Source organism: Styela clava, chromosome 10, assembly GCF_964204865.1.
Source record: "Styela clava chromosome 10, kaStyClav1.hap1.2, whole genome shotgun sequence".
NCBI classification, from domain to species: Eukaryota; Metazoa; Chordata; class Ascidiacea; order Stolidobranchia; family Styelidae; genus Styela; species Styela clava.
The window spans coordinates 19,925,045-19,940,961 of NC_135259.1; the positions used below are offsets into that span (position 1 = coordinate 19,925,045).

Here is a 15,917-nt window from a genome sequence, read left to right on the forward strand (position 1 = left end):
CTTTTGGTGTTATGAATCCTGTGAAAAGGTTGACTATTATCACTGATTTTGCCATGAATCAATCCCTTTTGTACTAGACTCGTCAATTGCAATCTATCATACAAAAGTACAGCTACTGTCGTAAATGAAGTGGGTTGTTAGTGAGATACTTGAAATGTAAGAAACTTCAGATGAATTTTGGTAATTTTCTGCGAATGCACCAAGTAAAATATTCGTAAATTTATTGAATATGACAAAATTAATTCAGACGTTTCTGCCTTGCTAACTTTGAGGGGAATCTTATGAAGACAAAAGTAAAATTTACGTTGCGCTAAATTCTGTACTAAAAAATACACTAGATTGCATCTAATTAAGTCCCTTACCGAGTTAGATAAAATATCTGTTAGAGACAGCCGTGGTCAATTTACGGTCTGCACTTCGGATCGGGCCCACTTCCGTCTGCCAAAGATACGACTATAGTTTTTATGGATATAAATATCCCTTAAAAATAACTTCATAATGACCTTCGATTGTTATATTGCGCTTATAAATATTAGCCTAGGTCTCAAATAAGCTGCTAAAATAAACTTTTTTCTTCATAGTTATTGAGTTTTGAGAGGACCAGTAACCAAGTCTATATCTGTAACTAGCCCACACATGGTCTAAGATCTTTCTTGAGTAAGCTATCCAAAATGCAAACAAACAAGAGTGTCATGGAACATTTATTGTTGCTACACCTTATTAAAACTCTATCCTGTTATCGCTACGCGACTAATTCTTTTCAACGATTAAATAAAGTTAAGTTAGGATTTCCTATTTATAGTTTTTTTCTTACAAAAATACAATAACGTTATCTAAGCTAGTGTGTGGCGATAACAGAATATAATTTTTTAAAAATCAAATTATAAAAAAGAATCTATTTAGCCGGAAAGTAATATTTGGCAGGGGTGAAAGGCATTTTCACAATTTTTGCTGGGTGAACTTTTTTCCTCACTTGAACTGAAAACAGTGTGCCTATTTTGGAACTCTCAGTTGGAACATAAGCCATTGCAATATTTTTCTGTAGAGTAGGTGATGGGCAACCACTAGTAACGCGTCCAATTTCTGCGCCGTTGTTATCAAAAACAGAAGCACCGGATCTCGCAGTCGGGCCTTCATTGACGAGTCCGACCCTCCGTTTTTCCGGCTTCTTTTTAATCTGCTGCAATATAATTTCAGCACCAGGAAAATTTTTTTCTTTCCGTCTTCGTTTCCCAATACACCATGTTAAGCTTGCTTCAACTGGGGTTGTAGTTTCATCCATATCATTCCCATAAAGACAGAGCCCGGCTTCCAGACGTAAACTATCTCTTGCTCCAAGTCCGGCTAATTTTACATCCTCATTTTCAAGTAGCTTTTCTGTAACAGCAACAGTTTTTTCTCTCGGTGTAGATATTTCAAACCCATCTTCGCCAGTGTACCCGCATCTTGTTATACGGCAGTTATCAACGCCGAAAAGTTTGCCATAAAATCCTTTCATGAAATACATTTTACTCAAATCAAAATTGACACCATTTTGTAAAATCTTTGCTGCAAGAGGACCTTGTAAAGCAACAAGTCCATTATCAATATATTCAATACGAGCATCACCTTTGAAATCTGACAGAGCATTATTATATAACACTGTAATTTTATCCCCACATCCTGCATTAGAAACGATATAGAGATGGTCATCATTGGTTACGTTGACGATGACATCATCAAGGATGCCCCCCTTGTCATTTGTAAAAAGGCTCAATGTTCCTGAATCGTTTTCTAACCCTTGAATGTCGCCAACGATTAGTGATTCAATAAATTTGATGCGATCTTTTCCGAAAATTTTAACTTGCAGCATATGTGACACATCAAAAAGTGATGCTTTCTCCCTCGTGTGGTGATGCGAAGCCACAAGTCCTAGATCCTTATATTGTACGGGCATTGACCATCCAGCGAATCCAACCATTTTTCCGCCATTGTCTTTATGAAAATCATGCAAAACAGTCTTCTTAAGCTCCTTTTGTTGATAATATTGAGCGGTCAAATTAAAAGACCGAGATTGTGCCGTAAACATACATGGTTGAGCGACTACTTTCACAAATCGGATTCCGTTTCTTTGGAACATTTTATTAAGTGATATACAATATGCTACATTTTGCTTAATAATATAGATCTAAAAGCAAGCAAAAGAAAATACTTTATAAAGAGCTTTATCTAATCCTATTAGATAGCAATATAAATAGTGCAAGTTACAAAAAACCATTGAAAAAAAAACTCAAAATACGGAACATTTTGATATAATTGTGTACTGGAAGAAGGGTGATCGGCAAGTGTCCAGAAAATTCGCCATAGGGGCATTAGTAAGAAAAACAGTTAGGTTTATAGGGTAAGGGTATGCTTTCAAATAACGAATCTTTTTTAAATAAGAAGGTATTTTAAAAACTTAACTGTTTACAGGTAAACCTTTCCAGTTGCTTGCTACGACAATTGATAAATAGTGCAGACGAAAGCAAACTCATTCAACACAATAAAATCGTTCGTGTTATTGTGATGTAAATGAAACATTATTTCTTCTCGTTGGTTAGGCACAAGAATTGTTTTGTCATAGAATGGGGGTTCGTCAAATATAATATTTTAGGATAGGGCAGGGGTCGGGAACCCATGGCTCGTGAGCCATATATGGCTCTTTCGGTGACGGCATATGGCTCCCAGAAAAATCTAATATCCCAAGACTAAGCTTACTATTGTTACGAGATTACAAACTCTTTTGTAGCCAATTTTGGCAGGAAATTCCCAATACGTTTGAGAACGCGCGTCCAGCACATGTCTATGTTATGTAAGATAATTACCAGACAGGCATTGTGACAAACAAGGGGATTCTGGAACATATATTGTGACATCACAGAGCGATAGAGTTTTAGAAACACTACGGAGGTGCCTAAACGAAAAAGGGTGATGAGTATCGTAGATTTCAACTTGGGCTGCATGTGAGCAACCGTTCAAGGCCCGCAGCGACTACATGCAGCATCAGAAATCACATTAAATGTATATTGACATTGTATGTGTTGACTTTTGAGTGAACATTTTAGGCCTGATTAAGTGAAAAAATGTTATATGGCTCGCACGGAAATGCAATTAAAAATATGTATATTTTATGGCTCTCTTGACCAAAAAGGTTCCCGATCCCTGGGATAGGGGGTCCGTGGCCCAAAAAGTTTGGGAAACAGCGAAATAGGTAAAAATAAATAGAAAAAATCAAAGGCATTATGCTGCAGTGTTTGGAGTCAAATGCATAAGATGTAAGTACAGTGGTCGGAACTTGTGCAATCATTAATAAATAAAATGAACTAACTGCTATCAGGCATATGATGAGCAAATTATGGTTTGCATAAGTATAACAGATTAAATAAGAAAAGGGCATTCCAGAAGTATGTGTGCTAACATGAAGGTAGCTGCCATAATTTTGCTCGCCTACTTTACATCGAATTGTGTAAAGAGACTGAAACCTATGGGCAGGGGGTATATTCACTTGGCAAACATAGATGGGGAGAACTTGTAATGGAACTAAAAAAGGAAAATTGGAATAAAATTATGTCCTAACCTGGTACACATACTACAGGAGTACCAAGAAAAGTACCATATTTTCTGGATAAAAAGCAGATTTTCTGGACCCAAGATTTTTGATTTTCTAGTGTCAGTCTATACGCAACTCAACGTATTTTTGAACAAAACGAAAAACTAATTCATGGAAGAAAAGCCCTTCAGCAGGCGTATTATACCAAAAAAATGCCGTAAATGAGGAAAATAGAATCGAAAAAAAAAAGAGCGCACACATTGGTGCTTACCACACAGATAGAGAAAAAAGTACAATTTTTCTGCCCCGCTGTGATGTGGGAAAACCCTCATTTTTAATGCTGAAAACTGGCCTCAGCTTATTCACTAAATCAGCTTATTATCCAGAAAATATGGTATGGATTCGTTTTTGGATAGAATGATATACTCTCATATACATGATAAATCAATACAAGACAAGATCAAGCAAATATGTAAAATCCTATGAAAATAAAAAGTAGGCAGGTTTGACTTCTTGTGTTAGCAATTAACAAATAGGTATCAGGGGGATTGCTACTAAATCAGAGACCAATATGATACTATGATAAATAGCAAAGAAGGCTGTCATTCAAACAAAAAGCCATTTTTTCGAATTCAATCTTCTTTAACGAATCCTTTTTGGCTTTCTCAAGCTGTAGTACTGAAAACAAAAGTAAAAATAAATATTGTCGCTCGCAGGCCAAAACTAAAGGTTGCAAGTCATTGGCGGGCCGCACATATTTCATGTCATTTGTCTAAATTATAATTAAATTAACGAGTAATTGTGAATTGTATACTTGTTACGTTATAATATAATTTAGTCTACACATAAATTCTTTTGCGTAAAGAATATAATCGACAGAACAGCTATAATTTGTTACTATAATTCAGTTAAGCGTCGCGGGCCGTAGGGTGCCGACCCCTGCTCTATGCAATAGCATCTGGTAATTTATATTCTACTTATTGCATATTTTGGTTTTCTGAACTGTTTACTGGCAACAGTAATTTATTTGCTTAGTCATACTTGGCTTGGTTTTATTAGAGTCATGTTTTGTTGGTGGTTATCATTTCAGTGCGTACTGCTTTAAGGTGCTGGATTTGTTTGTGAAGTAATCCACTTAGTTTAATTTCCTTTTATTTTCCGAATTGTATAAACTATAAATATATTGCTAGAACCAAATCCAAAATTGGCAAAACAAAATAAAATTCAAAATAGCAGCAGGGAAATATATAGAAAATGGCCATAAACCATAAACTAACAGTCTACAGCTACTGACCCATTTCCGAGCACCACTAAAACTGTGTACCAATGGCCGTCCTCTTTGGTCTCCTGTTCTTCAAGATTTTTGATGTTTGCGATAGCAATTTTGAACTTTTCTGAATGATTCTCTGCTAGTTTGTTCAGAGCACCTTCGAGATCCCCCGCACTATATATGCCATGAAGCCATGGAGGAGTAGCTTGATTGTTTTAAGTACATATAAAATCTTCTCCACTGAAAATAAATAAATTTTGACTCCTGTTTCGCCAAAATTCACATTTTTGAAAAATATCTGAGTGAATTATGTTTCACTAGTATGAGAAAGTGATGGTGAGAGTGGCAATAATCATCCGCAAGAAGCATAATAAAACGACAACGAACAATACTCTAACTCAGGGCTACTCAAATATTTTCATCAAAGGTCCGTACTCAAAATTTAAAAATTACCGGCGTCCTGTCATTCCAAGAATATTTTTTTTAGCTATGGAACAAAATTACAAATGCATCGTTTGATAAAATACAGTAGCGAGGCTTAATATCACGCTTCAGTGTCTGTATCTTCAGTTGTGAAGCAGAGCGTGTGAAATATATACCGTATATGGAATATTTATAAGCTACAAAAACAAGCTAATGTTTACCACCTTGTCTAATAATCCGCGAAAAATATATCCAACCACTAAAACTTTAATTTTTATGTCGGAATTGACATCTTCTTGATCAGTCACAAAAGCTCTAGGAAACTTATATTACAATGACAATTTTTCCACAGTCGTTTAGCGAAAAATGCATTACATCACGATTGTGAAATAAAAAGAAACGATGCATTCGAAGTCAAGAAGCAGCTTCGGTCCTAATTTAGCACTCGGAAGGTGCGGAAAGGTTCGCCAGTTGGATAGCCCTGCTCAAACTTACTCATCTCATCGATACTCTTCCATTGGGGTGTTTTGCAATCCAACATTCTTGTGATTTCATCGAAATATGATTTTAGTTCTTCGTTTTCCGGTCTGATTTTTCCTATAACTAAGAGAAGAGCACAAAATTTTAGAAATATTGAGATGATTGGATAAAATTAGTAGGCTTTGAAATATGGGTGAATGAATATTTTTTTTAATAAAATTAATATACCCTGGCAATCCTATTATAACTGTAACACCATGGTGCAGTGATTGTACCCAATTAGTTGATGTCACGGCCAGTGGCGCAACCAGCGGGGTGGTTACGGGGGTCGTGTCCCCCCGTTTTAAAGTTTTTTTTTTCATTATTGTTCTACGTTCAAACAACGTCGTTCTACGGACATAACAATCCGGTGAAAACTACTTTTTTCCAGTGCTTTATCACCTCGACGTAATTTAACACTGCCCGACTTCAATCATACCTTTTTGCTGTTAGTTACGTAATAATCGCTATCCCCACGTATATGTTTGTATTCGAAAATGAGATATGTTACCTCAAAAAAGTAGAAATCGCGCGCTGTCGATGCGAATTGAAAGCGACAATAGCATAATGCTATCTTTCTCTCTCTTGTGACGAATAATCTCGTGCTTCATCATCTTGACGCAATGTAACGCCGCTCGTCTTCATGTTATAATAATGCAGTAGAAACTCTGAAAATCTGGATACGGAAATTATTTTCGGAAAAATATTGTTTCGATTAACCTAAGATTTTCTACATATGAAAGGCCGAAAACCGAAAACGCCGAACACATCCTAAAGCCCCCGTCCACGTTCAGTTTTAAAAACATTTCACAATTATTTCATTTTTTATCGCAATCGAAAGCAGTATGTGTGGCACGGCAATAACTAACAGTCGTCGTGAAAGGTTTTCAATAAACTCCTACTTGAAGTGCTTATAAGACGTCGAGGACGTTTTTGGTTAAAAATTTTTTACATTTGTTATCGTATATTTCAATTTAGTCAAGATATGTTGTGCGCCTCAGCAATAAACTTAAAAGCAAATCCTGCCCTAATCAATTGTTTTCATCCTCAGTTTCGATAGTTATCGAACTTAACGGGAAATTTTTTAATTTCTTGCAATCTATAAAATAGCTTCTAAATATTATTTGGTTTGTATTGGAAATTTTATCGTTATCCCGACGTCGTTGATAACACTATCTTCCATTTTAGGTTGGAGGTATTGGTTTATAATCAAAAAATTGTAACACATAACATGAAAAATTTAAATCAACGCCGACTCGTTTTTTCATCTTTATCCTCCATTATTGGCGGACGGAAATTTGGGAATCGGGTTTAACTAATTTGATTATGATGACGATGGTAAGCAAAAGTACACAAACATACCGTACCGTTCTTAGTTTTTAGTCGTTATTTCCCTGCCCTTTCTTCTTTCTATGTGCATATTAAGACCATAAAACCTGTTTTATTTTTGAACTCTGTGCTGATTTGGATACTTCATGTCGGCTGTTATGTATTTTTGTTTGTAAATGAATACCGCTAACTTAAACTGAACGATGTTGTCATCAATGCCGGATGCCGACGAAATCCGCGATAGATATTAAATATTATTTGAGAGCTATCTTATATGCGCTGAATTACAATAAATTTAAAAATTCCCTGTTATGTTCGGTCACTATCGAAACTGAGGATGAAAACAACTAATTAGGACACAATTTGCCGAGGACGCCTAAACCATCTCGACTAAGTTAAAATACACGACAAGAAAATATTTTCAATCAAAAACGTCCTCGAAGTCTTATAAGTTCTTCAAGTCGGCGTTTATCGAAATTCTTTCATGTCAGCTGTAATATATTGCCGAACCACACATGGACGATGACGCTAGGATATGTGCGCCATATTCGGGATTGTTATAAACACGAAAAAACAGTATTCGAAGTTTGCGATATTTGAATTTAAATTCGATTTGAACATCCCTGCATTAAATTAGTCAGTTTTTAGTTGTGGTTCCAAAAAATTAGTTGTAAATTAATTATTTTAATTGTCATTATGCCTTCCGGTGAGCTTCAGTTTAGTTTAGAATTTTTCTGGGGTTAGGGTCGGGAAAAGGTCCATTCGCAAGAAGTGCATTTTGTTTTTAGTCTTGACGAATTCACCCAACGAGCATGGCGCGGCACGAGGGAAACACTGGAATTCATTCAAGCCGTGTTTCACTATCCACGAGGCGCAAAGCGAGGGAAACGTTGAAAATAGTTAACAGCTTTTCGTTAGCAATTCGCTGGAATGTAATGAATGGTGTTTTGCTACCCACGAGATGCAAGACATAGCGAAGCGCCGTTAATGAACGAGGGCAAGATAAGCGAAAGGCTGGGATTTAATCGATGGCGTTTCCCTTTTAACCACGAGCAATTTATCGTGTTTCAGTGGGGCGACACCTAGTGGCGTTGCGACTTACGTCGTGGTTGCACTGTGTAAATTCCGGTCGGACCCCTCCCCCCCGTTGAAAACGGCCTGGTTGCGCCACTGGTCACGGCACAAATATTTCGGGCTCAAACCCCACCACTTTATTTGGAGTATATTAAATTGGGTGATTATTGGGTAGTGCCGAGCGAGAAAGATACTGGTCCTCCATTAGCAGCTTATTTCTTAGTAAATAGTTGCTTGCAGTCAGTTTTGCTCAAAGTGAGAATGACTATTGGAGCCATAAGTTAGTAGGAGATTTCTTGAGTGGTTTAGAACTCTCAAAAAATGTTTTTTAGGGCTCTTCAGAAGTTTATGTACCAATATGGAGGTAACTAATCTTGTTTGGCTATTTTACATCAAGTTGTGCAAAGGGACTGAAACCTATGGGAATGAGGGAATAGAACCGAAATAAGGAAAATCAGATTTAAATTATGGCATAATCCTAACCTGGCACGCACAGCACAAGAATATCAGAATTAGCGTCAAAATTCGACTGAAACTAGAGATTCGATCGTGCCACAGCTCTGGTTTTTCCATATCATCAAAATTTACGATACTCCCGAAGTAGGCTAAGTAGGCTATGTGATTTAGGATGGCGGACACCAGAACGTAGTATGTGTACCAGGTTAGGGTCCGGCCATAATTTCAGGTACAAATACTACAGGAGTCACTTGGCTAGTCCCAGAACTCGATATAGGAAAAATTGGAATGAAATTATGGCCTAACCTTTGCCTGGTACTCATACTATGTTCCGGTGTCCGCCATCTTGGTTCACATACTTCGGAGTACCGAGGATTGTTATCCACTGATATTCAAATGATATCACAAGATTATCATCCAAATAATATAAAATATCATACTTTTAAATAATAATTCGGCTAACTCCCTATTTTTAAGTTTCTCTGGAACCCATTCAGGAACCCTAAAATCCAATATTCCACTGTTTCTGAAATCATCACCTAAAATGACGAAAAATTAACTTAGATTAAATTAGAGTGTGCACGCATGTCTAAACCATTAAATTTAGCTATGATAATGCAAAGATAAAAAAAAGATTGTTGTTTTCCCATGTAAACAGCTTGTAAGGCGAAATCTGACTTTTGTGAGACAGAACGTTACAGAATAGGATTTACAGATTCATCTCGGGAGAGAGGAAAGTCAATAACACGGTTCAACCATATGACGAACCACGGCCTTTCATCCGGTTACCATTCCATGTCTTACAAGCGTGATACATTCAATATAACTGTTTTGATCCTTGCCATAGGCTGTATCCTTGCAGTCAATGCATACAAATCCACTATCCATAGGGGAGCACTTCTATAATCAATCATATATGCTTACCACTATTTTTATATATTTTTAATAAAAGTAGAATATTATATCTGACTATCATATGCTAATCCCTTGAAAAACATATTATCGATAAATTTGACCACAGTAATTATTCTTAAAATTAAATTGATAATGTTTGAATCCCAAATCAGATATAACAGAATCAGACTTACCTTCAGGCACTGACTTATCTAATTGAGGCACATGTGTATTCCAGTCAGTAGCAGCCCTCCCAAGTGTTGTCAATATACTGATCTGCTTCAAAGCATGATCTTGAAATTAAAAAAAATAAGATTAGGATGGGATTTGGTGACTCAGACATGGAAAAAATCAAAGATCATTTCTCGAGCAAAATTATTTACTTTCATTTACACAATGAAGTGATATAATCAATAAATTTAAACTACAGAGCTACCGGTTGGTAGGATAGGTTTATCTTTAGGTCGGACGGGAGAGGAAAGCTGATCATATGGCTTGATCAGAGTCTCTCAAGTATCAGTCTTTCGTACGGTTAACAGTCTATGTGAGGTATGGGATTAGTTAGCCAGTTATTTGTTTCAGATGCATGAACTTGGCAGAGTAAGTCGCACCGTAAGCGACGGCATGATGGCAAGCATACTCCTAGCCCTTAGCATTTAATGTAAAGTGTACTCACAAAGCTCAGTCATTTCAACCATATTCCACAGATAGAAATTATTGTCCAGAGATTGACCAGATTGGAATATTTTCATGAGGTGATTTCCGGAAAGACATTGGGCTTGATCCTCTTGTTTTTCCTCAACAAAGTCGTTGAATAACTCAATTATTTTGCCTCGAACTTTCTGAAACTCCATATCCCCATAATTGGGAAATTTTTCATTCACCAATTTGAAAGCCAATGCCCATGCAATAAACACAGCGATGAACCTATGTAAGTAAGTACAATAATTAGACTAGTTCAATGGTTCTGTTGCAACCAGGGATGGGGAATTTGAATTGAGTATTCGAATATCGGAATTAACGTTTATTAGAATATGGGATTTTTGTGTGACATCATGTTCTTCAAATGAAAACTTTGTCGATAAAAATTGTATCTCGTATTGTACAATTTTATGTCATACATTGAAAATACTTATATAGAATACTAGTAAATCAAAATACAAATTCACGGCCTCGAAATCCACGCCGAACAGTCGCCGCGATTATGCCACTCGTTGAAAGAGCCGACTTTTTGAACGAAAAATGATTTTTCTCTTGTGCAAGGTAATCTATCAATGACCGATACGGGCATATTCAAAATGTCTTGCTTTATTAATTTTTTTGTCTTCAATTTAACCTGCGGTTGCGTCGACAAAACATGAGCCACTCTAAAACCCCACGGCAATCCGCGACTTGAAAATGTGTGGCAAACTGCCTGGATTATATATTGTTTTGATCTGTATTTTTGCTATCTTGTGAATTCGATAAATTTGAGATGTACTTGTAACACTGACTCCGCTCAATCGCAATGTTGCCACTCTGATTATTTTTAAAGATAGAACCTTTCAAGAAATCAGTAAATCTGCTGTAATTATCTTATACATCATCACAAGTTGAGGAAAAGTCACGTTCTCCACCATATTTAATGTTAACACCAAAATTTTCGACATCAATTTTATAGTAATAGATAAAAAGGCAAATATCGATATAATTAACCGTGTTTCTATTTTAGTGACGATATGTTTCTAAACGCCAACCAAACAATTTTGCGATTTTTGATGCCTAGAAAAGCGTTTTTAGACTGTTGCCGGGCTTAACAAAACTTATATTGTTTACGGTTATTAATTTTTAGTATTTTATATTGGCGCCTCTCAATCAAAAATATAGGTCTCGGATTTACTCCTTCATTTGTCTTTAGAATCTCACGGCGATGAACTTATAATAACTGTCACTGGATTCATAATTCTATGTGAGTACAAAAATAAAATAATTATCATCGTTATGGTGGCACAAATTTTCTACAAATTTGTGATTTAGAGAGTAGAAAAGCCACTGTGAAAGCGTTTATGGCCTGAACACGTCATGAAGATGAAAACAATTAAACGATTTTAGCAAAAAGCAATTACACGCGTTATTGGCGACTTTTTCAGTTTATTACATAAATTTTTAAAAGGGGGGTTTCGACCCGGAACCTATTCCCCTGCTATGGAACTTACCCACACTCGTTCCGTCCTTGTTCCCTGGAGTTTTCGTGGTAGTAAACGTCAAAAGGTGTTTTTTCCTTCAAACGTGTTATCATATCCAGTACCTCCGGGCTCGAAGGTGGAGAATCGCAAACCAGGATCATTCTGCAGATGTTAATTAGTAAAAATTGATGAACGGAAAATAAAGTACAAGTGTTAACCTAACGGTTATAATCTTCAACCCGCTCGTGTTCACATTTCAAGTGAACGGTCTTGAGTTCGACCCCCATATCTCACAAGACAGGTGAGAGATATTAGGATGAAGACGTCTGATCCACTTTCTAATTGCCATTAAATGTAGTCCAGGAATTAGGAAATAAAATGAAGTAAAAATTGTCATTTGAATGGATTTCTTAATAGAAACTACTCAGACATATGGAAAAACTATAGAGGGCTATTATGATACCATAATGAAAACAGGATAGAAAAAGAGATTAACGTGAGGTTGATATATGAGCAATGATTTACACTCAATCAACATCCGTTGCTCTTCTAGTAAGTAGTATTTCGGTGAATCTCCAGTCCTATCTTTTCCCACATACCCTTTCATTGCCTTTTGTCTTTGAACCAGTTTAAAGAACTCCTCCAGACTAATTATATTTTCTTGGTTTCTTGTTGATGAAGAAGGTTGAGGGCTGAAAAACAAAAGCGTTAAACAAAAGATAACGAAATAAATGTGTTATTCCTTATTATATTTTTCATGACGTTTACTTGCTTTGAACAAGGCCCAGTACAAGCAGTCACTGATATCCTGCAGGGCATCGTGTCACCCATTGAATAGTTACAGAGTTCAACAAGCTTATCCCGAGGCGTAATAAATTAGGTAATCAATGCAGAATCATATTTAAGGATTTTAAGTCAAAAATACTACAGAAAAGCGAAATGTTAGCATAAACTTACCCATCTCCCGCACTTTCCTCTCTAGTATCCCCTCTAGGCTATAAATTGAGAAATAGAATTTTATAAGTTGATTACAAAACAAATAGAGCACAGCAATTCAGGTTTGAAACACTGTAATTACTGGAAAATTAAGAAAGAGACAATCGCAATTGAAATCACACATACTAGTACACATCTAGCGTACTAATGAAAATGGTAGATTTCAGATTTCATTGGATACCAAACAAATTGAAATAAAACTTCAAAACATAATATTCTAGACTAGTAAGGATTAGACCAGTTAGGTTTGGTCTTACTATAGTTCAGTAGATATTGTTTATTTGTGATACTCTGCTTATAACGAACAAATTGGAATAAAACAAACCCAACAGTTGAAAAAACTATCAAGACGTAAACTCGTAAAGTTTAAGAGGAAAATGTATCTGCTCATCTATTCAAACAAAGCATTTTATTTAGTAATAAAAATTGAAATTTTCAGAAAACTGAAAAAATTCTGGGATTTCAAAGTCTGAAGCTGCTCACATTCACAACGAAGGGATTTCCATAATGTGCAGGGTTCATTTTCAAATCCTTCAGATTCCAAGACTTCAAGACAACCAAAACTGTAGATCTCCGGATCTTTGGATCTAGTGTACAGTTGATGAGATCTGGTTGAATCGTCCCAAACACAGTAACTTCATCATATTAGAGGTAATTTAGATTAACATGAAAAACATTGTAAAAATAATTAAAAACAGAAAAATACCAATAGATATGATAATACAGTATGGTACACTATCTAAATTCCAAGAATTTCCCTCCATTTGGTCCAATAAAACAAACACTTTCATTGAATTCTCCATTTTAAATTTAGGTTTGTTATGGAGTTTTCGAAATAAACTATCTATCTATCTATCTATCTAAATTCCATTTTTAACCACTGAAAATTTCAAAGCAACTGGTCCAGTAATCAAAGAGAGAAGCGATTTCTTAAAAACGTGTCGAAGAACAAGAGAGCAATGCTCAAATATATAGACACGCAGACAATTCCCCAAAAATCATATGCAGTGACTTACCAGTACCTGTATCGGGGTACGGTACAGGGACTGCAGTGTTGCCAACTGTTCGGTGCTAAAATAATCTAGAATCTTCACAAAAAATATCTAGAATAATCTAAATTCAAAAAATAATAATCCAAATAATAATCCAAAAATACCAAAGTTACATTTTCAATGAAAAAACGAAGATTGTAATGTAAAGAAAAATGATTACTCATATCAATACAGCTTTTCGAACATAAGTAAGGTAACTTAAGTATTTATCATGAGAAAAAATGAAAGCTTGTTGCACCACAATAATTATGGATTTACTTTTTAGTGTCTGCAATCACCGAATATCAAATACACTAATAAAAAAGAAACAATATACAAATAACAATATTTATGAAGTAAATAGAACATTGAATTTTACTGTAATTTGGTTCCTTTGTCTCGAAATAGGGATACTACTAAGTTCACACAGCATAATTATCCGTGTGATACAGGTCATTTAATATTTTAATTAATTATAAGCAAGTTATGCGACTACATGTACACTTTTGAAACTGTAACAGAAATTACAAGTACAAACTACAACTGTTGCAATTCTCTAAAGTTAATATCTTCTACATATGAAAGATCTATGGGATGAGATGCTGAAGTTGACTGGCTCTGATATTGGTAGACAGCGCTTGTTCCTATCTCTGCAATGACTTTTGGTGGATACTTGTAAGTGGAGCAGCACTCTTCTTTTCTTATCAACCCAAATTTTACAGTTAAGATGGCATTCAGCAGCTGCAGTGACATTCTGTTTCTTGGTTTTGACTTGACATAATTCATTGCACTAAATACTCTCTCAATTTCAGCATTTGAATGAGGTAGAATTAGGGCTGAAATTGCACACTGGAAAAGTTCTAAAAATGGATTGCATCCTGAAGCATCCCTATAGTCACCCACTTCACTCCAAAAGGCTTCTGTATCATCCTTATGCACCCAGTCCACAAGATTTATCTTGCTTAGTTGGTATTCTGCTTGAGAGATAGATTGATCAGAGGCCCCCAAAAATTTCATAACTTCACAGATGGCAGCTTTGTCTTTAAGTGGTTGAAGCATGTTAATAACAGAGAAGCAAGAAATGTTCTGCAGAACTTTAAGATTATCAGGTAGACGCTGCTTTAACTGTTTATGCAGTGCCAGTAAAAAATCACAGCATCTTTTTCTTATACAAGTTTCATCAGTATTGGTAAGTTTATTTTGCTTCTTCAAATCTTGAATTTTCCACTCAAATCTGTAGCCTAAGTATGGTTTTGGGTCCAGATACTCTTCAATGTTAGAATTAAGTAGATCAATATTACAGGTTGGAGATACAAGCTTTTTTGCAATTGATTTCATCAGCATTGTTAGATTATTTAATAGTTTCACTTTTTCAATGTTTTTGGATTCAAACAGTTTGTTTACTTGTTGTACTTCAGTCAAAATTGGACTTAGAAACAGAAGGAAGGCCAAATTTTTTTCATCTGAGTACATTTCATACAGAACTTCTGCAGTATAGCACTTTTCTGACAATCGTGAAACTTCAAAGTGAGTTTTTAGTTCCAGCCATTGTTCTAAGATTCTTTGAACAGCTGGTTGAATAGATAACCATCTTGTTTGACAATCTTTAGGAATTTTCAAAGGTGATGTGCCATCATTCAAAGTTTGATACAGAGTCTTATACCGATATTGCCTGGTAGATGAATGTGAGAACCATTTATGTGTCTCGGTAATCAAAAAATTAAGGTGTCTTGGCAGGCTATCTGCCGATGCTTGTGAGACTGCCAATTGAATAGAATGGCATACACATTTTATAAGAATAAGGGATGGTATCTCGGCCCTCAGTTGTGCATGAACACCCTTATTTATGCCAATCATCACACTCGCATTATCTGTTCCAATTGCTACAAGATTCTTCAGACTCAATTTATGTGAACCGAGTACGTTCTTAATAGCTATAACAATGTGCTGAGCATCACAAGCTGTAAGTTCAGTAAGTTCCAGATAGGTTGACACAATCTTTTTTTCAGACATGCTGTAATAAACTATAGATATGCCTAGTAACTTATGTACTGTTATGTCTGTGGACTCATCTATCAGAATGCTAAATCTGCCATCACCAATATCTCGTCTTAGGTCTGTTTTAAAATGCTCACACAGAGTATTTCTTATGATATGGGTACATTTAGTTCGGTGCATTTTCATTTCAGACA

At 35.8% G+C, this 15,917-nt stretch overlaps 2 protein-coding genes across 2 annotated transcripts; both read right to left on the reverse strand.

Annotated features, from left to right (window-relative positions):
• Positions 1-688: 688 nt before the first annotated feature.
• Positions 689-2,201, reverse strand: LOC120341890 (aminomethyltransferase, mitochondrial-like). The gene has a single exon (XM_039410507.2). The coding sequence runs from the start codon at positions 2,117-2,119 to the stop codon at positions 896-898; it is 1,224 nt and encodes a 407-aa protein (XP_039266441.2). The 5' UTR covers positions 2,120-2,201; the 3' UTR covers positions 689-895.
• LOC120342872 (uncharacterized) lies at positions 2,167-13,329 on the reverse strand. Its single transcript, XM_078116829.1, has 10 exons — positions 13,178-13,329; positions 12,656-12,693; positions 12,298-12,390; positions 11,729-11,860; positions 10,210-10,460; positions 9,728-9,826; positions 9,080-9,178; positions 5,757-5,864; positions 4,863-5,078; positions 2,167-4,246 (listed from the first exon to the last, which is right to left on the reverse strand). The coding sequence occupies exons 1-9, from the start codon at positions 13,214-13,216 to the stop codon at positions 4,987-4,989; spliced, it is 951 nt and encodes a 316-aa protein (XP_077972955.1). The 5' UTR covers positions 13,217-13,329; the 3' UTR covers positions 2,167-4,246; positions 4,863-4,986.
• Between the last annotated feature and the right edge of the window lie 2,588 nt (positions 13,330-15,917).

Coding starts and splice junctions, on each gene's coding strand:
- LOC120341890 (XM_039410507.2), bottom strand. CDS start 2,119: ATGTTCCAAAGAAACGGAATCCGATTTGTGAAAGTAGTCGCTCAACCA.
- LOC120342872 (XM_078116829.1), bottom strand. CDS start 13,216: ATGAACCCTGCACATTATGGAAATCCCTTCGTTGTGAAT. Junction 11,861..12,297: donor AGACAAAAGGCAATGAAAGG/GTATGTGGGAAA, acceptor TAACATCTGCAG/AATGATCCTGGTTTGCGATT. Junction 9,827..10,209: donor GGTTGAAATGACTGAGCTTT/GTGAGTACACTT, acceptor TTTAATTTCAAG/ATCATGCTTTGAAGCAGATC.